This window comes from Rhinopithecus roxellana, chromosome 12 (genome assembly GCF_007565055.1).
Source record: "Rhinopithecus roxellana isolate Shanxi Qingling chromosome 12, ASM756505v1, whole genome shotgun sequence".
Classification (NCBI taxonomy): Eukaryota; Metazoa; Chordata; class Mammalia; order Primates; family Cercopithecidae; genus Rhinopithecus; species Rhinopithecus roxellana.
In genome coordinates this window covers 33,093,609-33,118,909 of record NC_044560.1, presented here as the reverse complement: position 1 = coordinate 33,118,909, position 25,301 = coordinate 33,093,609, and the positions used below count along the sequence as shown (strand labels likewise).

At 43.5% G+C, this 25,301-nt stretch overlaps 1 protein-coding gene across 1 annotated transcript; it reads left to right on the top strand.

The window, feature by feature from the left end:
• The first annotated feature begins 11,266 nt into the window (after positions 1-11,266).
• Positions 11,267-24,960, top strand: LOC104675509 (putative pregnancy-specific beta-1-glycoprotein 7). The gene is made up of 6 exons (XM_030912988.1): positions 11,267-11,330; positions 12,597-12,956; positions 18,583-18,861; positions 20,342-20,629; positions 21,017-21,271; positions 24,893-24,960. Exons 1-6 carry the CDS (start codon positions 11,267-11,269, stop codon positions 24,958-24,960), a joined length of 1,314 nt encoding a protein of 437 aa, XP_030768848.1.
• The last annotated feature ends 341 nt before the right edge of the window (positions 24,961-25,301 follow it).

Sequence of the window (25,301 nt, the reverse complement as noted above, 5' to 3'; positions counted from 1 at the left end):
TCTAGTTCTAGATCCTTGAGGAATTGCCATACTGTTTTCCATAATGGTTGAACTAGTTTACAATCCCACCAACAGTGTAAAAGTGTTCCTATTTCTCCACATCCTCTCCAACACCTGTTGTTTCCTGACTTCTTAATGATTGCCATTCTAACTGGTGTGAGATGGTATCTCATTGTGGTTTTGATTTGCATTTCTCTGATGGCCAGTGATGATGAGCATTTTTTCATGTGTCTGTTGGCTGTATGAATATCTTCTTTTGAGAAATGTCTGTTCATATCCTTTCCCCACTTTTTGATGGGGTTGTTTGTTTTTTTCTCATATATTTGTTTGAGTTCTTTGTAGATTCTGGATATTAGCCCTTTGTCAGATGAGTAGGTTGCAAAAATTTTCTCCCATTCTGTAGGTTGCCTGTTCACTCTGATGGTAGTTTCTTTTGCTGTGCAAAAGCTCTTTAGTTTAATTAGATCCCATTTGTCAATTTTGGCTTTTGCTGCCGTTGCTTTTGGTGTTTTAGACATGAAGTCCTTGCCCATGCCTATGTCCTGAATGGTACTACCTAGATTTTCTTCTAGGGTTTTTATGGTATTAGGTCTAACATTTAAGTCTCTAATCCATCTTGAATTAATCTTCGTATAAGGGGTAAGGAAAGGATCCAGTTTCAGCTTTCTACTTATGGCTAGCCAATTTTCCCAGCACCATTTATTAAATAGGGAATCCTTTCCCCATTTCTTGTTTCTCTCAGGTTTGTCAAAGATCAGATGGCTGTAGATGTGCGGTATTATTTCTGAGGACTCTGTTCTGTTCCATTGGTCTATATCTCTGTTTTGGTACCAGTACCATGCTGTTTTGGTTACTGTAGCCTTGTAGTATAGTTTGAAGTCAGGTAGCGTGACGCCTCCAGCTTTGTCCTTTTGACTTAGGATTGTCTTGGCAATGCGGGCTCTTTTTTGGTTCCATATGAACTTTAAAGCAGTTTTTTCCAATTCTGTGAAGAAAGTCATTGGTAGCTTGATGGGGATGGCATTGAATCTATAAATAACCTTGGGCAGTATGGCCATTTTCACGATATTGATTCTTCCTATCCATGAGCATGGTATGTTCTTCCATTTGTTTGTGTCCTCTTTGATTTCACTGAGCAGTGGTTTGTAGTTCTCCTTGAAGAGGTCCTTTACATCCCTTGTAAGCTGGATTCCTAGGTATTTTATTCTCTTTGAAGCAATTGTGAATGGAAGTTCATTCCTGATTTGGCTCTCTGCTTGTCTGTTGCTGGTGTATAAGAATGCTTGTGATTTTTGCACATTAATTTTGTATCCTGAGACTTTGCTGAAGTTGCTTATCAGCTTAAGGAGATTTTGGGCTGAGACGATGGGGTTTTCTAAATATACAATCATGTCATCTGCAAACAGGGACAATTTGACTTCTTCTTTTCCTAACTGGATACCCTTGATTTCTTTCTCTTGCCTGATTGCCCTAGCCAGAACTTCCAACACTATGTTGAATAGGAGTGGTGAGAGAGGGCATCCCTGTCTTGTGCCACTTTTCAAAGGGAATTTTTCCAGTTTTTGCCCATTCAGTATGATATTAGCTGTGGGTTTGTCATAAATAGCTCTTATTATTTTGAGGTACGTTCCATCAATACCGAATTTATTGAGCGTTTTTAGCATGAAGGGCTGTTGAATTTTGTCAAAAGCCTTTTCTGCATCTATTGAGACAATCATGTGGTTCTTGTCTTTGGTTCTGTTTATATGCTGGATTACGTTTATTGATTTGCGAATGTTGAACCAGCCTTGCATCCCAGGGATGAAGCCCACTTGATCATGGTGGATAAGCTTTTTGATGTGCTGCTGAATCCGGTTTGCCAGTATTTTATTGAGGATTTTTGCATCAATGTTCATCAGGGATATTGGTCTAAAATTCTCTTTTTTTGTTGTGTCTCTGCCAGGCTTTGGTATCAGGATGATGTTGGCCTCATAAAATGAGTTAGGGAGGATTCCCTCTTTTTCTATTGATTGGAATAGTTTCAGAAGGAATGGTACCAGCTCCTCCTTGTACCTCTGGTAGAATTCAGCTGTGAATCCATCTGGTCCTGGACTTTTTTTGGTGGGTAGGCTATTAATTGTTGCCTCAATTTCAGAGCCTGCTATTGGTCTATTCAGGGATTCAACTTCTTCCTGGTTTAGCCTTGGGAGAGTGTAAGTGTCCAGGAAATTATCCATTTCTTCTAGATTTTCTAGTTGATTTGCGTAGAGGCGTTTATAGTATTCTCTGATGGTAGTTTGTATTTCTGTGGGGTCAGTGGTGATATCCCCTTTATCATTTTTTATTGCATCTATTTGATTCCTCTCTCTTTTTTTCTTTATTAGCCTTGCTAGCGGTCTGTCAATTTTGTTGATCTTTTCAAAAAACCAACTCCTGGATTCATTGATTTTTTGGAGGGTTTTTTGTGTCTCTATCTCCTTCAGTTCTGCTCTGATCTTAGTTATTTCTTGCCTTCTGCTAGCTTTTGAATGTGATTGCTCTTGCCTCTCTAGTTCTTTTAATTGTGATGTTAGAGTGTCAATTTTAGATCTTTCCTGCTTTCTCTTGTGGGCATTTAGTGCTATAAATTTCCCTCTACACACTGCTTTAAATGTGTCCCAGAGATTCTGGTATGTTGTATCTTTGTTCTCATTGGTTTCAAAGAACATCTTTATTTCCGCTTTCATTTCGTTATGTACCCAGTAGTCATTCAGGAGCAGGTTGTTCAGTTTCCATGTAGTTGAGCGGTTTTGATTGAGTTTCTTAGTCCTGAGTTCTAGTTTGATTGCACTGTGGTCTGAGAGACAGTTTGTTATAATTTCTGTTCTTTTACATTTGCTGAGGAGTACTTTACTTCCAATTATGTGGTCAATTTTGGAATAAGTGCGATGTGGTGCTGAGAAGAATGTATATTCTGTTGATTTGGGGTGGAGAGTTCTATAGATGTCTATTAGGTCCGCTTGGTGCAGAGATGAGTTCAATTCCTGGATATCCTTGTTAACTTTCTGTCTCGTTGATCTGTCTAATGTTGACAGCGGAGTGTTGAAGTCTCCCATTATTATTGTATGGGAGTCTAAGTCTCTTTGTAAGTCTCTAAGGACTTGCTTTATGAATCTGGGTGCTCCTGTATTGGGTGCATATATATTTAGGAGAGTTAGCTCTTCCTGTTGAATTGATCCCTTTACCATTATGTAATGGCCTTCTTTGTCTCTTTTGATCTTTGATGGTTTAAAGTCTGTTTTATCAGAGACTAGGATTGCAACCCCTGCTTTTTTTTGTTCTCCATTTGCTTGGTAGATCTTCCTCCATCCCTTTATTTTGAGCCTATGTATGTCTCTGCATGTGAGATGGGTCTCCTGAATACAGCAGACTGATGGGTCTTGACTCTTTATCCAGTTTGCCAGTCTGTGTCTTTTAATTGGAGCATTTAGTCCATTAACATTTAAGGTTAATATTGTTATGTGTGAACTTGATCCTGCCATTATGATATTAACTGGTTATTTTGCTCGTTAGTTGATGCAGTTTCTTCCTAGCCTCGATGGTCTTTACATTTTGCCAAGTTTTTGCGATGGCTGGTACCGGTTGTTCCTTTCCATGTTTAGGGCTTCCTTCAGGGTCTCTTGTAAGGCAGGCCTGGTGGTGACAAAATCTCTAAGCATTTGCTTATCTGTAAAGGATTTTATTTCTCCTTCACTTATGAAACTTAGTTTGGCTGGATATGAAATTCTGGGTTGAAAATTCTTTTCTTTAAGAACGTTGAATATTGGCCCCCACTCTCTTCTGGCTTGTAGAGTTTCTGCCGAGAGATCTGCTGTTAGTCTGATGGGCTTCCCTTTGTGGGTGACCCGACCTTTCTCTCTGGCTGCCCTTAAGATTTTTTCCTTCATTTCAACTTTGGTGAATCTGGCAATTATGTGTCTTGGAGTTGCTCTTCTGGAGGAGTATCTTTGTGGCGTTCTCTGTATTTCCTGAATTTGAATGTTGGCCTGCCCTACTAGGTTGGGGAAGTTCTCCTGGATGATATCCTGAAGAGTGTTTTCCAACTTGGTTCCATTTTCCCCCTCACTTTCAGGCACCCCAATCAGACGTAGATTTGGTCTTTTTACGTAATCCCATACTTCTTGCAAGCTTTGCTCATTTCTTTTTCTTCTTTTTTCTTTTGGTTTCTCTTCTCGCTTCATTTCATTCATTTGATCTTCAATCGCTGATACTCTTTCTTCCAGTTGATCGAGTCGGTTACTGAAGCTTGTGCATTTGTCACGTATTTCTCGTGTCATGGTTTTCATCTCTGTCATTTCGTTTATGATCTTCTCTTCATTAATGAGTCTAGCTGTCAATTCTTCCACTCTTTTTTCAAGATTTTTAGTTTCTTTGCGCTGGGTACGTAATTCCTCCTTTAGCTCTGATAAGTTTGATGGACTGAAGCCTTCTTCTCTCCTCTCGTCCAAGTCATTCTCTGACCAGCTTTGATCCGTTGCTGGTGATGGGCTGCGCTCCTTTGCAGGGGGAGATGCGCTCTTATTTTTTGAATTTCCAGCTTTTCTGCCCTGCTTCTTCCCCATCTTTGTGGTTTTATCTGTCTCTGGTCTTTGATGGTGGTGACGAACTGATGGGGTTTTGGTATAGGTGTCCTTCCTGTTTGATAGTTTTCCTTCTGACAGTCAGAAGGACTCTCTGTTGGTCTGTTGGAGATTGCTTGAGGTCCACTCCAGACGCTGTTTGCCTGGGTATCAGCAGCAGAGGTTGCCGAAGATAGAATATTGCTGAACAGCGAGTGTACCTGTCTGATTCTTCCTTTGGAAGTGTCCTCTCAGGGGTGTACTCCACCCTGTGAGGTGTGGGGTGTCAGACTGCCCCTAGTGGGGGATTTCTCCCAGCTAGGCTACTCAGGGGTCAGGGACACACCTGAGCAGGCAGTCTGTCCGTTCTCAGATCTCAACCTCCGCGTTGGGAGATCCGCGGCTCTCCCCAAAGCTGTCAGACAGAGTCGTTCGCGTCTGCACCGGCTCCCGCTACTTCCCCTGTTGGTCTTCAGCTGTGCGCTGTCCCCAGAGGTGGAGACTACAGAGACAGGCAGGCTTCCTTGAGCTGCTGTGAGCTCCACCCAGTTCGAGCTTCCCAGCGGCTTTGTTTACCTACTTAAGCCTCAGCAATGGCGGGCGCCCCTCCCCCAGCCTCGCTGCTGCCTTGCGGATAGATCGCGGCAGACTGCTGTGTTAGCAGTGAGGGAGGCTTCGTGGGCGTGGGACCCTCCCGGCCAGGTGTGGGATATATTCTCCTGGAATGCCTGTATGCTTACAGCGCAGTATTGGGGTGGGAGTTACCCGATTTTCCAGGTGTTGTGTGTCTCAGTTCCCCTGGCTAGGAAAACGGATCCCCTTCCCCCTTGCGCTTCCAGGTGAGGCGATGCCTCGCCCTGCTTCAGCTCTCGCTGGTCAGGCTGCAGCAGCTGACCAGCACCGATTGTCCGGCACTCCCTAGTGAGATGACCCCAGTACCTCAGTTGAAAATGCAGAAATCACCGGTCTTCTGTGTCGCTCGCGCTGGGAGTTGGAGACTGGAGTTGTTCCTATTCGGCCATCTTGCTCCGCCCCCGGGTGTCATTTTTTATGACTGGGACTGTGATAAATTTATCCCAGTAAAGTTTGGGCGGCAAAAATATATATATTTTAAATTTTGACATGCATTAAGAAATTTTGCTCTACAAGGTTTGTACATACTTTTATGTTCTAAGAAAAGTAGAGGAGAGTAATATCACCTCAGTTGCTCTCACACAAATGTCCTGAGTGACAGGACCTTTAGGGACACAGGCACACTGCCATATCCCTGGTGCCCAAATAGCACAGAGACATCTGGATCCTGGGAAGCTCCAGGAAAGTTGAGGATGCCCTCTAGAGGACACCCTGCTAAGGATCAGAAAGGGGCCAAGGAAGTCGAGAGATTACAGCAGGTCTTAAATTAAGGGCAAGTTCAAGTGGAGGGTGTTAAGGTTCAAGGAGCAAGCTGAGATGAGAAAGTGGTAGAGACTGATGGAAGGAGAAGGTAAAAAGCTCCAGGGAAGCTAGGGGAGGCACATCAGGGCCCTCCACACCTCCTCAGCATTGAACTTTGTAGTGGTCATGCTGGTGGGGCTCTGTGAGCTCTAGAATGTTCAGCACTATCTGGGGACTCTAGCTGCTCAAGGCCAGCAGGACTCCCTCTCCCAGTTCTGACAAAGAGCGATGTTTCCAGACTTTGCCAAATGCTTTTCTGAATGAAAAATTTGCCCCTGGCAGAAGCAATAATCTACACTAATCTACAAAAGCAAATAACCACCAAAACCCATCACCTCTTGGTAAAAGAATTACAAGTGTGAGATGGGTAAAATGGAGGTCTTTAATATCTATTGAAAGGACATTTACTTAATCAGCAATTTGATGTCCCAGAAGGCATGTTTAGAGGTGATGCCACATGGCTGCCTGTACCTCACATCAGAAAGGGTGTGGGTTTTCCAAGGGGCTGTAATGATGAACTGGAAAGGTCTGTAACTGCAAAAGGGAAAGACAGCCACTGGGCTACATTAAAAAGTGGGATGTAGGGAATTCTGTAGATATTGGGAGAAAAAAATACACAAAGTAAACCCAAACACCATTCTGATTCTCTCACCATCTTAGGGCCATCTTGGTTATCTATGAATGGTAGCATAGGAATTTTTGTATATTTTCAAAATTGTATACTGTTGGATCATTTTCAAAATAGGACTAAATCCCAAATTGGACCAAGTAACTGGACACTGCTGGAGTCTCACTTTTGGCCAGGAGAGCTGACAACATCCTGCTCCTCCTGGCCTGGACACTGTCTGGTTTAGGGGCCTAAATGCTCTGTTATTATGGAGAAAGAAGACGTTTTGAATATTCTCACCATTCACCTATCCACCTCTCACACCCGTCGACCTCTCAAACCTCTTGCCCACTCCTGGATTTCTTTCTTAATTGACTGAGCTCTATTTCTGTCCCTCATCGATTCCAACATGTGGTGGGTCCAGGTGGTGGCTTCTACCCATGATTTTGTTTTAAAAAAAAGAAGAGACAGTCAAAATTACTTTCCCTGACACCTCCTTAAACTGACCTCCACCTACGCAGCCCCATGTTCATTACCAGCAGCATCTGGACACTTTTTCTGGTAGTCAGATGCTTATCATCTCTCATTAGGAAATGTGACTCCCTCCACCCTGCATAAAGATTTCCCAGTAGAAATGAACACAGAGATACTGCCTGTGTGTTTGCAAAGGAAATGGTTTCTAGAGGAACATATGAGAGCTGCAATTATAGAAAAGACCACATAAAATATATATTATGTGGATGATTCTCACCATTCCTTTAAGAGATACATTGAAAAACATCACATTAATAATTATTCTAGAAGAATAAAGCATGCATACTGTTTTCTTAAATAAATTTTAATAAAGTGTTTCCTCCCATGTGCCCAGGCTAGGCCTCTGAACAAAATTCTCCATTTTCAGTGGCAATGCCTGACAGGATGACATGGACTTAGGCCTGATATGCAGCCATTCCTGTCTACCCTGACCCTGCTGCAGAACAGTATCAGCCCAGGGCCCAAATCCCCTGCTGAAGAGCTGAGTGAGAAAGTTGAATATCTAAAGCCTCTTACCTTTTTCCAGTCCACTGCAATGGGTACCAGTGCAGTCCATTCGCCCCTGAGGACATCCACCTGCTGGTCTTTGGCTTCTAAGAGTCAGACCTCACTGGCTTCTCTGGGTCTCAGCTGCTTTCACTCTGCTGAGTGATGCACACAGCTAACCTGACAACATTGTGCCCCAAAGCAATGTTTTCTGTGTCCCTCATTATGGAGCTCACTGTCCCTCACCACATGGGCAAGTGCTTCCAGGGTCTCTCAATTCCTGAACACATATTTTAATACAGTACCTCAGCAAAGGAAGTGATGATAATTTACCAACTTTGATAAAATTCCTGAAAAGATCCCTAGACTGCAAAATTTCCATCGAAAGAAGACAGAAAAAGCTTTCTAATTGCAAAACATTGGCCTCCTTGCTTTTCAAAAAAGTATCCTTGAAAGAGCCAAAATAATTTTGCCAAAATAAATTGCAGAACTTAAACTTTCTTATTTGAAATCTCACAGAACATTACAACTATTAAAAACAGAGGCTGCTGGCATAGAATACAAATAGGGACCAACGGGATACAATTGAGAGTCCAGAAATAAACCCTCACCCTCGTAGTTCATTGCTCTTGCATAAGGGTGTCAAGATAACTTATGGAAGAACAATCGTCCTCGCAAATAACGGTGCAGAAACAACTAGATAACCACATGCAAAAGAATAAACTTAGAGAACTATGCTTCCAACCATATCAATTATCTAAAAATGGATCCGTGAGTTAATTATAAGATCTATAACCATAAAAACATCTTAGAAAAAGACATAGGGTAAAACTTAATGACCTCAAATGTGCAATGGATTCTCAGGTATGACCCAAATGCATGAGAAACAAAAAGGAAAAATAGATAAACTGGGCTGAAGATGCAAGACTTTTGTGCATCAAAGAATATTATCAAGAAAATAAAAAGACCAAACACAGAATGACACATAATAGTTGCAAATCACATAGACAATGGTTTCATGCCCAGAATATATAAAGAACTCCTACAACTCAATAACAAAAAGACAAACCACCCAATTTATATAAATGGGCCAAAGGACTCAAATAGACTTTTCTTCAAACAAGATATGCAAATCATCAAGAGGGGCCTGAAAAGATACTCAACATCATTAGTCATTAGGGAAATGCAAAGTCAAAGCCACAATGAGATCCCACACTACACCTACAAATATGGCTACCATTCTTTTCACATGTTAAATAACAAGTGAAAGCCTCATGTAGAATTTGGAATCCTCATGCACTGCTGGTGAGATTATAAAAAGGTACAGCCACTAGGAGAAACAGTTGTGCTGTTCCTCAAGAAGCTACTCATAGAATTCTCATATGGAATAGCATCCATTCCTAGCTATATACCCAAAGAATTGAATCCAGGGACTCAAACAGGTACTTACCTGGGATGTTGATCACAGCATTACTCACAAAAGATAAAATATGAAAACAATCCAAGTGTTCATCAACACATGAATAAACAAATGTGGTGACACATACAATGGAATGTTAATCTGCAATAAAGAAGAATGAAGCTCTGACATCCACTGGAACATGCAGGGACGTTGGAAACATTATGCTAAGTGACATATGCCAGAAACAAAATAACATATATCTATAATTCCATTTATATGAAACATCAAGAATAGGCAAATTCATAGAGATAGAGTAGACATGATCAAGGCCTAGGGTGGAAAATACAGAGTTATTATTGTTTCAAAGATACAAAGTTTCAGTTAAAAATGATAAAAATTTTCTCAGAAAAATAGTGGTGATGGTAACTGAACACTGTGTATATGGTTAATTCCACCTGATTGCACATTTTAAAGTGGTTAATATAGCACATTATTCACAGAACTGTGAAAAATTGATTCCCATTATTTAATTCACCCAGGCAAAGGTGTTTGTTATGGCAGCTGAAGCCCATGAATATATCATCTGAACCAGTGTTTTCAATGAAACATATCACTCTTTCAATCAAGTTAGCTGGAAGCTCCTGTCCACAGAAGAACCAGAGGTCCCAAAACAAGAGCTCCAGCAGGGGCTCAACCAGCACAGGTCCCATAGGGTGGCCTCGATGTCAGGCCCTGGATGGCATGTGAGGCTACAGTGATACAACCACAACATGAAAGTGTAAGTGACTTTACTACTTACAGACACTGGGGAGCACTCAGCACACCTGGAGACCACAGATACAGAGGTCAGCGAGCCCAGGCAGGGAGGAGAGAAGAGACCGGAAAGCCAATGGCTTTAGTAAGTCCATGTGTTATCTGACAGTTTTCCAGCAGGGAGCTTTAATGGACGTGTTTGAAGCAAGCAGCAAACACTGGGACCAGGAGATCATGCTGTGACTGACGTGGTCACTTTAAATGTGAGGGCAAATGTCAGAATTATCAGTTTAAAGAAAGCAGCTGGAGAGAGGGGAGTCCAGCACACCAAGCAAGAGAGATGCCTCTAAGATTTTATCTCTGGCCACCAACTGGACCCACTTGAACCAGATACAGTATTGAAAACTGCCATGGTGACCCAGGCCTGCCTCTGATGTGAGGCAAATAAACGTACACCTTAAAAATGAATGCCAAGGCACCATGACACTATGAGCACTCATGACATTAGTAGACACCAGCAGGGTGTGATGCTGTGCCCTGGAGTCAGAATCCTGGGTTCTGGTCTCTGGGAATGAGAAAATGAAAATGACCTGTCACTGCTCCCCTGGCATTGATCCTCCTGCCCTGCTGGACACCAACAATGGTCAGGAAGAAATGAGAAACCCTGAGCCCCAGCTCAGTCACTAAACCCCAGGGAGCAATAGAGAGACTGAAAACTGTCCTTTTGACCATGGAACTCACAGCCCCCACCGAGCAACCAGCACAGGCCTCTCCTCCCAAGAGGCATGTGAGATTCACCCTGCACTCCTCCAGGAAGGACAGTTTCCTCTGGGACACCCAGGTCCTGAATGTCCATCCTTGGAAACTGCAGCCAAGCTAGACACAATTAGAGAAAGGAAGGGTCCCTCTCACCAGACAACACACAGCTCACCCACAGCACAATGTGGTGTCCATGTGACAGGGAATGGGGGCAGCTCCAGCCTACTGCACTGAAGGGGAGAGCCAGAAGGGGATGAAAGAGGGCAAAGGGTATGAATGTGCACCTCAAACCAGAGCCATTGGGACAGCAGGAGGCTGAGACCCAGGACTGTGCTTGCCCAACCTACAGGGTATGTGTGTGACTGTGTGTGTCTGTGTCTCTTTTGTGTGTGTGTTTGTGTTTCAGGACATAGTGTGCATTGAGGTTTGGTGACAGAATCACTGCTGAAAAGAAGAGGCTTCCACACTTCCCAGGGACCTGACACACAGATAAAAGGAAAAAGAGAAGGAGGGACAAGGAGGCAGGACTGAGAGGGGAGGGGACAGAGAGGTGTCCTGGGCTCAGACTCCACCCATGAGCCTGAGAAGTGCTCCTGCACCAGGAAGAGGCTCAGCATAGAAGGAGGAAGGACAGCACAGCTGACAGCTATGCTAGGAAAGATTCTGGATTCCAGGCTCATTTCCACAGAGGAGAACACGAAGGCAGGACAGGCCATGGGGTCCCTCTCAGCCCCTCCCTGCACACTACACATCACCTGGAAGGATCTCCTGGTCACAGGTGAGGAGAGAACTTCCTGGGAGAGGACAGGAGGAGGAAACAGAATGATTGGATGGGTTTTCCTGGAGAGGATGGGGTTCTAAGAAATAAAAGAAGAAAGCACTTTGGGAGGCTGAGGTGGGTGGATCATGAGGTCAGGAGTTCAAGACCAGTCTGCTCAACACAATGAAGCCCCGTCTCTACTAAAAATACAAAAAATTAACCAGGTGTGGTGGTGTGCTCCTGTAATCCTAGCTACTCGGGAGGCTGAGGCAGGAGATTTCCATGAACCTGGGAGGCAGAGGTTGTAGTGAGCCAAAATCACGACACTTCACGACAGACGAGGCGACAGTGCGAGACTGTCTCAAAAAAAAAAAAAAAAAAAAAAGGAAAAGAAAAAACAAAAACAGAAAAGAAGGCTCTGTTGGAGCCTGGATAGGGGACAATACACCAGAGAGGGACAGGGGTCAAAACAGGAAAATCACATTGAACTGGAATTGGTAAGATGTAGGAAAATCTCAAGTGTTCTGTTTTCCTGGTTAATCAACACTTGACACCACATTTTGAAAAATGATAATAACGATTATCAGATGACATTTCAAATGAAAATATAAGCATTGCACGAAACACTGTCCTCAACCAAAAACCTCAACAATAGGCGAAAGAAAAAAAACACCCCAGGCATGGAGGGACCTGGGAACTTTTACATCTACAGGAGTCTGCAGGCTGTCCCAGGCACTGGGGTGCAACCAAGATCATAAAAGTCCCTGTCCTCAGGGAGCTCACGCTGTCATGGGGAGGAAGACAGACATGCAAAGAGATCTAGAATGTGAGGTCAGGTGTTGACAAGAGCTCCAGAGGGAGCAGAGCACGGAAAGGTCAGAAAGGGAAGACCCAGGGTCTCTGAAGGAAGTGTCAGGAAAGAAGTCTAAGGATGTCCTGATGTGAGCAGGACCTGAGGGTAGTGTGGAGGGAGGTGTGAAGATCCCTGGGGAAGAGGATTCCAAACAGAAAAATGACAAGGTCAGAAGGGTTGAAGGAATGGGGGTCATGCTGCTGACCTTGACCCAGTAGGACAGTAGGAAACACACACATACACCCCTATGTATGTGTGTGTATGTGTATGTGTGTGTGTCCTACTGTCCTACTGGGGTGTGTATGTGTTTGTATGTGTGTGTGTGTATCTTCAAGACTGATGATTGAAGGGATAGTCTCAGGACCCAGTGCCCCATTTTTCACCCCCATACATACGTCGCAATATTGACTGATGCTCTCTCCACCTCCTAGCATCACTTTTAATCTTCTGGAACACGCCCACCACTGCCCAAGTCACGATTGAAGCACAGCCAACCAAAGTATCTGAGGGGAAGGATGTTCTGCTACTTGTCCACAACTTGCCCCAGAATCTTATTGGCTACATCTGGTACAAAGGCCAAGTAATGGACTTCCACCATTACATTACATCATATGTAATAGACGCTGAAACAATTATAACTGGGCCTGCATACAGTGGACGAGAAACAGTATATTCCAATGCATCCCTGCTGATCCAAAATGTCACCCGGAAGGACACAGGATCCTACACCATACAAATCATAAAGCTAGGTGATAGGACTAAAGGAGCAACTGGACATTTCACCTTATACTGTGAGTGATTCCACATGATCCCTGGGTGTTGGGGGTTGGGGATCAGTTCTACTTTACACAAACAGGATTGTCAGGCCTAGACGGTGCCTGTGTCCCTCTCTGCCTTATGTCGCATGTTGGTGTTTTGGCATTTAGTGCAGGACGCACACAGAGGAGACAAACTACAACAGATCAGAATTCCTTTCCTGCCTCCAGACCCTGCAGACACTTGCTACACAGGAAGGACAGTCTGAAGGGAGGGTGCTCAGCAAGAGATGAATCTCAGCCAAGCATCTCATGTCCTCTTCATAAACTTGATCCTGAGAAAGACCCTGGAGAACTGAATAGGGCTTTGCCTAAGAGGCCCCTTGAGATACTCTCAGAGAAGCTCAGCCCTAGAGGCCTCAACCCCAGACCCCTGTCCCGAAATCCTTACTCCAGATAAAGCTGAGGAGGCTGTACCAAGGTTGGGTTGTGGCAGGGCTTACTGGGACCAAGGATTTACCAGCTGTCTGAGGACTGTGTCTCCTGGAGCTGCTCACCAGCCAGGGCTCAGCCCTCAGAGCCTCATCTGGGCAAGGACAGAGCTTTCTTCACCTGAGACTCAGAGTGGAGAGGACAGAAAGACAAGCTTTGTAGGCCATCAGCAAACTGCTTTGCAAGTCTAATGTCCCCAGAAGCAGAAACAGAAGAGAGAAAATGTACCTGGCAGCAGCTTGTCCACAGGGATCTGACCTAAAGGTGCTTTCTCATGGAAGTGAATAATAATAATTGCTATTTGTGTGAACACCTCCATTGCGCCAAGCATTAGGTCAGGTGACTGTGAATAATTTACAATTTATTCACAGATAGCATGAAAAGCCACCATCCATTGGCCATTTAGCTTATTTGACTGAGAGAAAACTGAGACACAGGAAGGCACAGTCTCTGAACCAGAGTCACACAAACACAAAAGACAGATCAGGGTCACATGAGGTCTGTCTGCAGCCACAGGCCCATCCTCTCCTCCACCAGAAGTGAGGGCTTATTGGGTTCCAAGGATCCCATACCCATTCATTGGCTCAAATCCTCTCTTCTTAGGCATCCAAACCTCAGAGGAGTGAGAGCAAATGGTCAGTTGATTAGTCTGTTCTCCAGAACTAAATCACCTGTCTCAACTGTCAGAGTCAGTGCAAAAAATGTCCAGGCCTCCCCCTCAGATCTTAACCCCTATCACTGAACCTGAAATCCTGTGTTTCCCAAAGTGTCCATATCACTGGTATGACAGGATAAAAGAGAGGACCTTGTTTTCTTTCCCCACTCACACCCTGCACCAGCACAGACCCAGTGAGAGACACACACTTAGGAGCTCTCACATAACAAATGAAGGAATTGAATGAAGAAATGAATGATCCAAAACCTCTTTAGAGACTGGATCTTGGATGCAGAATCCTAGGAAGTCTAGCCACATCTGTCCCTTGTCCATCAGAGGCTGACACCCATGTTTCAACCCCCACTACCTCTTGCCCCTAAAGCCAACCCACCTCATGTAACTCTGAAGCCCTTTGGCCACTGGAGGGTTTTCAGGGCTCCCTGATCCTGGCCTGTGGAACTGGGGACACCAGGTCCCTGGGGTCACTGAAGTCACTGTAGGCCCCACTGTTCACTGCCATGCTGTCTCTGCCTCTCTCTGCTTCTATCTGTCCCTCATCTTCCTCCCACTTCATTTTAACTGGCAAGCCCCGTCCTGCACAGCTTCTTCCTCCACCCCTAGGACTTCCACAGACACTCCCTCTAACTAGGCTAATTGTTCTGTTCCCTTCCTGCTAACACTGTGGCCTGGCCCACCTCCCAGGAAATAGGAAAGGCACAAAAATCACCTGGAGTTTCCACTCCTGCCAGGCTTCATCTTGAGCCAATGTCCCCAGGTCACTAAGAGAATGAGCTTCCACTGTATCCCCATCCAGGGCTCTTTCCCTTTGTGAGGCTGATCTGTGGACAAGACCATGGGACAGGGATAGGCAGCTCCTCCATCCACTCTTATAATTCCCAGACAAGTTCTTCTGGCCTCCTGCACAAACAAAACCAATTTATCCCGATGGTGATTTGCAGTAAAGAAAGATTTTAATGACTCCAAGTCTGCCAAACAGGAGGATGGAGGTTTATTATCACTTAAATCAGCCTCCCTAGTAGATCAGGGGTTAGAGATTTTCAAGGGTAGTTTCAGGGGCACAGGACTAAAAAATGGGTACTGCTGAATGTTTGGGGATGGAATCATGAGGGCTGAGGGAAATGATCTGTTTGTGCTTGAATCCACCTCTAGGTTGGAACCACGTGACTGGCTGAGCCATTAGTCATGGGTATGGATGAGGTCAGTTGGTTGCCAGAATGCAAAGAATGAGAAACATCTCAAAAGACCAATCTCAGGTTCTACAATAGTGATGTTACCTATAGGAGCAATTAGATACAAATTTTGTAAACTCTGGCCAAATGACATTTGAGAAGTAAGGGATTTTAGAAACTGTGCCTACATTTTAGCAGAATTCAGTTTCCTCCTATAATCTTACTCTTATGGTCTTTCACCAGTTTTACAAAGGCAATCCCTGGGCAAAATAACAGTATTAGTGTTATGGAGGAACTATTATCATTCTTGCTTCAAAGTTAATCCATAAACTACATTCCACCCATGGTTAGCCTGGCCTATGTCCAGGAATAAGTGAGGACAGCCAGCCTGAGACTAGATGCCAGATGGAGTCAGCCATGCTAGTTTGCTGTCACTGTTGCAATCTTTGCACTGACACACCAGGGTGTCAGAGGCTGGACAAGCCTGCAGTCTTCAAAGCCCATGGGCTGATTTCATCCATTTCACTCGCGACTCCATCCTCAACCTACTATGGAGCTCACATTCTCCAGTCACTTCCTAGAGACTTCTGGATTCCTGTCAGCCATATAACAGGCTTGAAATTTGTCAGTTGGTTCTAACAGTAAGTAAACAGTGGAACAAACTCAAAAGTCAACAACTCGTTAAAATCCCTCAGAAATGGCTGGCACAGTGGCTAACACCTGTAATCCCAGCACTGTGGGAAGCTGAGGCGGGCGTATCACGAGGTCAGGAGATCGAGACCATCCTGCCAAACATAGTGAATCGCAATCTCTACTAAAAATACAAACAAATTAGCCGGGCTTGGTGGCGGGTGCCTGTAGTCCTAGCTACTGAAGAGGCTGAGGCAGGAGAATGGCGTGAACCCGGGAGGCGGAGCTTGCAGTGAGCCAAGATTTTGCCCCTGCACTCCAGACTGGGCAACACAGCGAGACTCCTTCTCAGAAAAAAAAAAAAAAAGAAAGAAAAACCTGCTGTTAGAGAAATGAAAAATGTTTTTGATGCCTACTGGTAGAATGCACACAGCTGAGAAAAGAATCCCTAACTTGAGGATGTGTCAATAGAAACTTCCAAAACTGAAAAAGGAAAGTTCAAAAAGAGTGGGGGAAAAAATGGAACAATATATCCAACTTCATATTTAACATTTTGTATTGACAAGAGCAATTTTTAAATTTTGTAGTTGTGGTACAACCTCCAAGGCTGTAACTTACACATAATGGGAATACCGGTGGTTTCGGGGGCCTGTTGGAGGTGGCCAGGGGGTGCTATCAGATGGTTTTACAGCCTGTGCCACATACAATTGTTTCCTCCTGATGATGCCATTTTCATAAGTTGGGGTTCTTCATGTGGGGGACACATGAGCCGTTGGCGTCTCACTTAGACTCTTCCTAATTCACACAAACTGAAACTCTAGTTGTATTTCCTGAGGTTAAGAGAAAATGAAGAAAGCATTTCACATACCTGTTTTGAGCTCCTCCCCATTTTTTCCTAACTCTGCACAGAAATTAGAAACAGGGAGTTCTTACTATGTTTACTAACATAACACATATCACTTCTTTTAATTCGGCATCATTCCTCCCTTTATGTAATTGACACACTGATGAGTTCTGTCCCTTTAACGGCACTCTCTCCATTTAAGGACTTGCTAATTTCAAGTCACCTTTGGCATCTTTCTTTGAGCATAATGTGATCCTGCTGGAATTCATCCCACACCTAAGCCTTAATTTGGTATCAAGAGAAATACTACTAATAGCAATTGATCTTAGATGTTTGGACCATCAGTAAAAATTTCCACTCATGACAACATTTTAATGTCTCCTTCAAATCTTTTTTTGTTTTGTTACTAGAGTTAGAACATAACATGAGGTCTAAACTCCCGACAACTTTTTATGGGAAAATTAGAGTATTACAAATTGAGCATCCCAAATCCAGAAATCCCAAATCTGAAATGCTCCAGAATCCAACACTTCTGACCACTGATGTGATGCTAAAAAAGTACTCACTGGAGCATTTTGGATTTTACATTTTTCAGATTTGGGATGCTAACCCAGTACATCTACCGTAAATATTCCAAAATAAATAAAAAAGTTAGAATCCAAAAACCTTGGGTTTAAGCTTTCTGCATAAGGAACACTTTATCTGTATGAACTATAGGCATGAAGCTGTACAGGAGATCTCTAGAACCTCCTCATCCTGCATAAATGAAACAGCACAGCCATGGAACAATGCCTTATTCCCCTGACCACAGCTCCTGGAAACTACTATTCGACTCTATGATTCACTCTGGAATCCACTGAGATGAGGTACATAGAGTAGTCAAACTCATAGAATCAGAGAGTAGAATGTCTAATGAGAGAAAGTATCTGCAAGACTTCTTCCCACATATTGCTCTAATAGCCACCAAACACATATGGTCCATGAGGGCCAGACTTCTGTCATCACTTCATGTTCGCCCTTTCCACCAGTCATTTCTGCATTTGCAAACATCCACATATATTTCTAGGAAGATACACATGGTCCTCACCTGCCCTCTACAGGGGGAAGGCAACATCATGGATGCAAAACAGGGAACATGGTCTTCGTCCAAAGCTATCAGCTCTTGCCTGTCCCCTTCACTCTTTGTAGGTGATTCCTTGGACTCTGCTCTATCTTTAGTGGTCACTGGCTCAAGTCACTTACTGTGAGACAGCTGGGAAAACTGCCCCACCTTGTGGCTCCACTGCCTGATGACTGAACTGACCTCCAGGCTTGACTCTGGTCTCCCCTGTGTTATCTCTGCTGATGTACCCAGTCCCACGCCAGGCTTCCCTGTACGCAAAGGGTTTAAAGACAATGGGAAGTTTCATCATCTATCTCTAAGATGCCCTTGGAAAGGGAAGCTGCAGAGAAAACATACCTTGGGGGCAAAGTAAGACTGAAACTAAGAAGATTCCAGCAATGCATACTCCAGGTGAGGACCGCAAGGTGGGCCAGGCAGGCAGTTGGAGAGGAAGGGACTCAGAGAGGCACCAGGGGCTGTGACTGCTGGTCCCATGTTTTTCCATGATCCAGTGCTGCTGCTCAATTCACACTTGAGAAAGTCTGTGCTTCTTCCACATACAGAAGGCAGCCTCACATTCTCTGAGCCCTCAGATTGCTATGCATCTGTCTTGTAACACACACATCTGCCATGGCCTTTTAAGGACTTGAGTGGGCTGAGAGGTGGGAAAGACCATCTCTGATTGAAAAATGCCTTTGGAGGAATCAAAGGTGCCACACAGGGCAATCTTCTCTCTGTTATTTGCACAGTGGATATTCCCAAGCCCTCCATCTCCAGCAGCAACTTCAACCCCAGGGAGGCCGTGGAGACTGTGATCTTATCTTGTGATCCTGACACTGAAGATGTAAGCTACCTGTGGTGGATAAATGGTCAGAACCTCCCTATCAGTCACAAGTTGCAGCTGTCTGAAAACAACAGGACCCTGGTTCTATTTGGTGTCACAAAGGATACTGCAGGACCCTATGAATGTGAAATGAAGAACCCAGTGAGTTCCAGCCGCAGTGACCCAGTCACCCTGAATCTCCTCTGTGAGTATCTTCTGTTCCTCTGTGAGCCAGGCTGCCATCCCAAATACACATGGCCAGAGGCCAGGCCTCTCAGTCCCTCTCAGGTCCAAGAACAGAGACCTTTAAACCTGGACATCAAAGCTGGCCATGATGATGAAGAGTAGGCTTAGGCTTGATCAACAATTGGAGAGAAGAGGCTGCTCCTGTCATGGGAGACTCAGGGTCCACAGCTTATGATGGGAGAAAAAGGTGAATGTCTCAGGCTCCAGATCAGTGAACACAGCAGGGATTTGGCTGGGACTTCAGTGTTGTGACTTAGCTCACAGGGTCACTGTGGCCCTTCCACAGACCAGGATTTTCCCTTCCCTCTCACAACATCACCTGTGACTTTATTCTCTTTGCTCCAGATGGCCTGAATGTCCCCACCATTTCCTCTTCATACACCTATTACCATCCAGGGGAAGTCCCCAAGCTTTCCTGCCTCCCAGACTCTCACCCACTGGCAGAGCATTCTTGGCTGACTGATGGGAAGTTCCAGCAATCAGCATAAGTGTTCCTTATCCCTCAAATCATTAAAACATATAGAATGGTCTATGTCTGTTTCATCCATAACTCAGCTACTGGTGGAACAAATCTCATAATTAAGAGGCTCATAGTTCCTGGTAAGTGGATCCATGGAGCATTGGCCATATGTTTTCCAGTGAAGTCTATCTGGCTCTCAAGGAAGAGCCACCTGCTCTCTGCAGAGGGAGAAGGAAATAAAAAACCCAGGACAGGGAATATATTTCTGCTCCAAAACCACCAGCTTTTGCCTGTCCCCTCACCCTTTCTAGATCATTGCTTGCACTCTGCTCTATTTTTGGAGGTCACCAGCTCAAGTAAATCATCATGAAACACCTGCAAAAAACTGCCCCACCTTGTACCTCCACTGCCTGAGGACTGAACTGACCTCCAGGCTTGACTCTGGTCTCCTGTGTCTTATTTCTGCTGAAACATACAGTCCCAGGCCAGGCTGTTCAGTATCTTAGGGTTTCAGGACAAAGGGAAATGCCATTATTACTCATCTCTAGAATGTCCTTGGAAATGGAAGCTGCAGAGAAATCACATGTAGGGGGGCAAAGTAGGATGGAATTTGGAAGAGGCCCAGCAGTTGCACATTCCAGGTAAGGAACCCAATGTGAGCCAGTCAGCCAGCTGATTAGAAAGGGACTGGGAGGTGTACCAAGGCCGGTGACTCCCACTAACGTGTCTGTCCATGACCCAACACTGCTGATCAATTCACAGTTGAGAAAGTCTGTGTTTCCCTAAGACAGAGCAGGTGGCCTCATAGTCTTTGAGCCCTTAGATCATCATGCATCTGTCTTGTGACCCACGCACCAGTTATTGACTTTCAAGGACTCAGGTGGGCTGAGAGGTGGGAGATGCCAACTCTGATTGAAGGATGCCTGTGGGGGAATCAAAGGTGTCACACAGGACAATCTTCTCTCTGTTATCCACCCAGCTGAGCTGCCCAAGCCCTACATCACCAGCAATAACTTCAACCCCATGGAGAATAGGAATGATGTATTCTTAACCTGTGTACCTAAGACTCAGGGCTACACCTACATGAGGAGGGTAAATGGTCAGAGCCTCCCGGTCAGTCCCAGGCTAAAGCAACCTGGTAAAAACAGGATCCTCATTCTAGCCAATGTCACAAGAAATGACACAGGACCCTATGAATGTGAAATATGGGATCGAGTTGGTAGCATCTGCAGTGACCCAGTCACCCTGGATGTCCTTTTTATCTTTGGTTCCTCTGTGGACCAGGCCACCAGCAAAAATCCAAATGACCAGAGGCCAGACATCTCAGTCTCTCTCAGGTCCAAGTACAGACACTTTTATTTCTGGACACCAGGGCTGGCCATGACTCCCTGCCCTGGGAAAACTTGGCTAGGCACAGCCTTAAGCAAGAATACAAAGGGAGGGGCTGCTCTCGTCATGGGAGACTTGGGGTCTACAGCCTGTGATGGGAGAAACACGTGAATACCTCAGGCCTTGGCTCAGTGAAGACAGAAGGGGTTTGGCTGGGCCTTGAGGGTGTGTCTTGGCTCAGAGGGACACTGTGTCCCTTTGAGAGACCAGACGCATCCCCTTCCCTTGGACGACATCACCTGTGGCTTTATTCTCTTTACTCCAGATGGTCCAGACTTCCCCAGCATTTCCCCTTCATTCACCGATTACCGTTCAGGAGATAACCTCTACTTGTCATGCTTCGCGAACTCTAACCCACCGGCAGAGTATTCTTGGACAATTAATGGGAAGTTTCTGCAATCAGGACAAAAGCTCTTTATCCCCAAAATTACTACAAAGCATAACGGGATCTATGGTTGCTCTGCTCGTAATTCAGCCACTGGCAGGGAATGTTCCACATTCAAGATGATCGTAGTCTCTGGTAAGTGGATCCCTGCATCATTGGCAATAGGGTTTTCGGTGGAGTCTATCTGGTTTTCAGAGAAGAGTCAGGAAATCATTTTTATTCCCAGCCTGTGTCCCATGGGCAGAAGCAAATCCTAAATTCTCCTCCTGAACCCTCCCAATTTGTCTCTACAAACTCTATTCTCCTTGTTTCTCTGTTTTCTCATGGCTGACCTTGTGTCCAGTCTGAGAAGGGTAGGGAGGGGGCTTTGTCAGTCCTGAGCCCTGTGTGGTGGAAGAGGCTTCATACAGTGACAAGAAGGAGAGTCCTCAAGATCAAGTTGCTTCTCACTGTCTCCAACACACCCCTTTCTGCCACGTCTTTGTTTTCTTTTACTTACTCTATGTGCTACAAAGAACATCTGAGGCTTTGAAACAAGCTCCCAAATGAGAGGAGGAAGCCCCTTGGATGAGAGAGGAGCAGCTCAGATTGCTGCCTCCTCTGCTCCAGGCTTCTCCAGTGACTGGCCCTGCCTGACTCCACTGGGGTGGGTCCCACTGGGGTGGGACCAGCATGTGTGGAGAAAGACCCCTGATGGTCTGTTCTGAAATCAGCTAAATTGAGCTACCAGTTGAAATGAAGCCCCTTGGATGAGAGAGGAACAGCTCAGACTGCTGCCTGCTCTGCTCTGGGCTTCTCCAGTGACTGGCCCTTCCTGACTCCACTGGTATGGGACCAGCATGTGTGGAGAAAGAGCCCTGGTGGCCTCTCCTGAATTCAGCTAAATTGAACTGCCAGTTGAAGTGAAGGCTAGGTTTCAGGGAAATTAGAAGAGAGGGAGCCTCCAGGCAGACTCCTGAGCTGTGCCGTGGCTCTGAAGTCACCGGCTGTATGAGACTGTTGACACAGCACGTGGGACACAGCACAGAGGACAATGAGTGATGCACACTTGTAGAAACAGGGAGATTCACCTCTGGGGCTCTGCATGGCAGGAAAGGGGCAATGCCAGAAAGTGTGTATAGAGTGTAAGACTACCAGGACACTTATATATATCTATTATAAGACTTATCATTAACTATTTCTAAGTGTGTAATTTAGTGTTGTGTAACCATCACACTATCCATTTCCAGAACTTTTTCCTTTTACCATATTAAACCTCTGTACCCAATAAACAGTAACTCTCACTCCTCCACCTAAGCCTTAGCACCCACCATTCTACTTTCTGTCTCTATGTAACTAGCTATTCTATCTTTTATAAATGGAATTATATAACAAGTATCCTTTTGTGTCTGGCTTATTTCAGTTAGCATAATGTCTTCAAGGTTCATCCATTTTGCACGATGTATTGGAATTTTATTCCTTGTTAAGGTTGAATAACATATTGATGTATAGATATATCTCATTTGCCTACCCACTTATCTTTCAATGGACTTTCCATAGTTTCCATTATTTGGCTATTGTGAGTAATGCTTCTCTGAACATCAATGTGCAAACATTTGTTCAAATTTCTTTTAATTCCATAGGGAGTATGTCCAGAAGTGGAATTGCTGGATCAAATGGTAATTTATTGTTTAATTTTTTGAGAAACAGCCACACCACTTTTTACAGTGGCTATAACATTTCCCATTCCCATCGGCAATGCATTAGAGCTCCAATTTTTCCATCTATTTGAAAACACTTGTTTTATGTTGCTGTCATTATTGTTGTTTATCAAAGTCATCCTAAAGTGTGTGAGGTGGTGGCACTTTGTGGTTTTGATTTGCATATCTCTAAGTATTCGTGACGCTGAGGAACTTTGCGTGGACTTATTGGATATTTGCATATCTTCCCTGGAGAAAACTCTATTTTAATCTGTTGTTCATTTTTTAATTGGGTTTTTGGATGTTTGCTGTTGTTGACTTCTGGTTTTTCATGTATTCTAGAAGTTAATTATGTATCACACATATAATTGACAAATATTTTTCTCATTTCATGGGTTGCCTTTTTACTTTCTTGATAATGTTCTTCGATATATGAAAGGTTTTGATTTTTATGAAGTCCAATTTATCCGTTTTATTTGTTGCCTATTCTTTTGTTGTTACAACCAAGGAATCATTGTGAAATCCAATACCATAAAGGTTTTCTTCTGTCTTTTCTTCTAGGAGTTGTATAGTTTTTGCTCTTACATTTAGATCGTTGATCTATTGTGGGTTAATTTTTGTATATGGTGTTAGGTAAAGGTTCTGCTCATTCTTGCCCTTGGATATCCAGCTTTCCCAATGTCATTGGGTGAGAATACTGTCCTTTCCCCATTGAACGATCCTGGCACACTCAATGAAAATCATTTGGTCATATATGCAAGTATTTCTTTCTCGGCTCTCTGTTCAATTTCATTAATTTCTATGTCCTCCTTTATGCCAGTACCACACTGCCTTGGTTACTGGGGCTTTGTAGTAAATGCTGAAATCAGGAAGAGTGAGTCCTCCAGCTTCATTCTTCCTCTTCAAAGTTTTTTGTCTATTTAGAGTCATGAGATTCAATATAAATTTTAGGACAGATTTTTCTTTTTCTGCAAAAATGTCACTGAGATTCTGATAGGAAGTGTATTGAATCTGGAGCTCACTTTGGGTAACATTGTCCTCCTAACAATATTGAGTCTTCTAATTCATGAAAACAAAATGTCTTTCAATTTATTGATGTCATCATTAAGCAATATTTTATGGATTTCAGGTATAATCATTTTACCTCTTTGGTTAAACTTATTCCTAAAATATTTTATTCTTTTTGATATTAATACAAATTAAAATTTTTTCTTAATTTCCCTTCATATTGTTCATGGTTAGTGTATTGAAATACAACTGATGTTTGAATGTTGATTTTGTATTGTGCAACATTACTGAATTCATTTATTAATTCTACTAGGTTTGTTCCATCTTTAGGATTTTCTACATATAAGTTCAAGTTATCTGCGAACAGAAATAATTTTACTCCTTTCTTCCAATTTGAATGTCTTTTTTAAAATTCTTGCCTAATTTTTCTGACTAGATTTTTCAATACTACATTCAATAGAAGTGTCAAAAGCAACATCCTTGTTTTGTTCCTGCTCATACAGGGAAAGCTTTCAGTCTTTCTCCATTGAGTATGATGTTAGCATTGGGTTTCTCACATATTGCCTTTATGTTGAGGTGGTTTCCTTCCATTCTTAGTTAGAATGTTGTTACTGTGAAAAAACATTGAATTTCATCAAATGCTTTTATTGATTCAATCTTATTACTGATTATAGTTCTATTCATATCTTTGTGTTTTTCTAGGAATTTGTCTATTTCATCTAGGTTATCCAATTTATTGGCATACAATTATATCCAGTAATTTCATAATCATTTTATTAGAATTGGTAGTAATCACTTCATTTTCATTTTCTTTTCTTTCTCTTTCTTTCTTTTTCTTTCTTTCTTTCTTTCTTTTTTTCTTTTTCTTTCTTTTTCTTTCTTTAAGAGAAAAAGATAGGCTCTCACTCTGTAGGCTAGACCAGGCTGAAATGCAGTGGTGTGATTATGGCTTACCGCAGCCTCAATCTCCTGGGCTCAAGCAATTCTCCTTCTTCGGCCTCCCAAGATACTAGGAATACAGATGCATGCCAATATGCCCAGCTAATTGGTTTTTATTTCTTTTTTGTAGAGACTGGGTCTCCCCAGGTTACCTATGCTGGTCCAAACACCTGGCCTCAAGAAATCCTCTCATTGTGACCTCCCAAAGTGCTAGGATTAAAATATGACACATCATATTCAGACTCCATTTTCATTTCTGATTTTAGTAATTTTAATCTTCTCTCTTTTTTCTTAGTCAGTCTATTTAATGGTCGTCAATTTTGTTGATTTTAACTTGAAGAATCAACTTTTGGTTTCATTAATTTCCTGTATTGTTTTTCCATTCTCCATTTTATTTTTATCCACTCTAATCCGTATTGTTTCCTTCATTCACTGTGATTGGGTTTAGTTTGTTCTTCTTTCAAATCCTGAAGTATGAGAGAGCTTGCTTCATGCCACTTTTTTAAAGGTTTCATGCAGTCAATGAAACAAGATGCCAC

Excerpts from the sequence above, each read along its gene's own strand:
- LOC104675509 (XM_030912988.1), top strand. The coding sequence starts at position 11,267 with ATGGGGTCCCTCTCAGCCCCTCCCTGCACACTACACATCACCTGGAAG. Across the intron at positions 20,630-21,016 it reads GGATGTCCTTTTTATCTTTG|ATGGTCCAGACTTCCCCAGC; the intron begins GTTCCTCTGTGG and ends TCTTTACTCCAG. Across the intron at positions 21,272-24,892 it reads CAAGATGATCGTAGTCTCTG|AGACTGGGTCTCCCCAGGTT; the intron begins GTAAGTGGATCC and ends TCTTTTTTGTAG.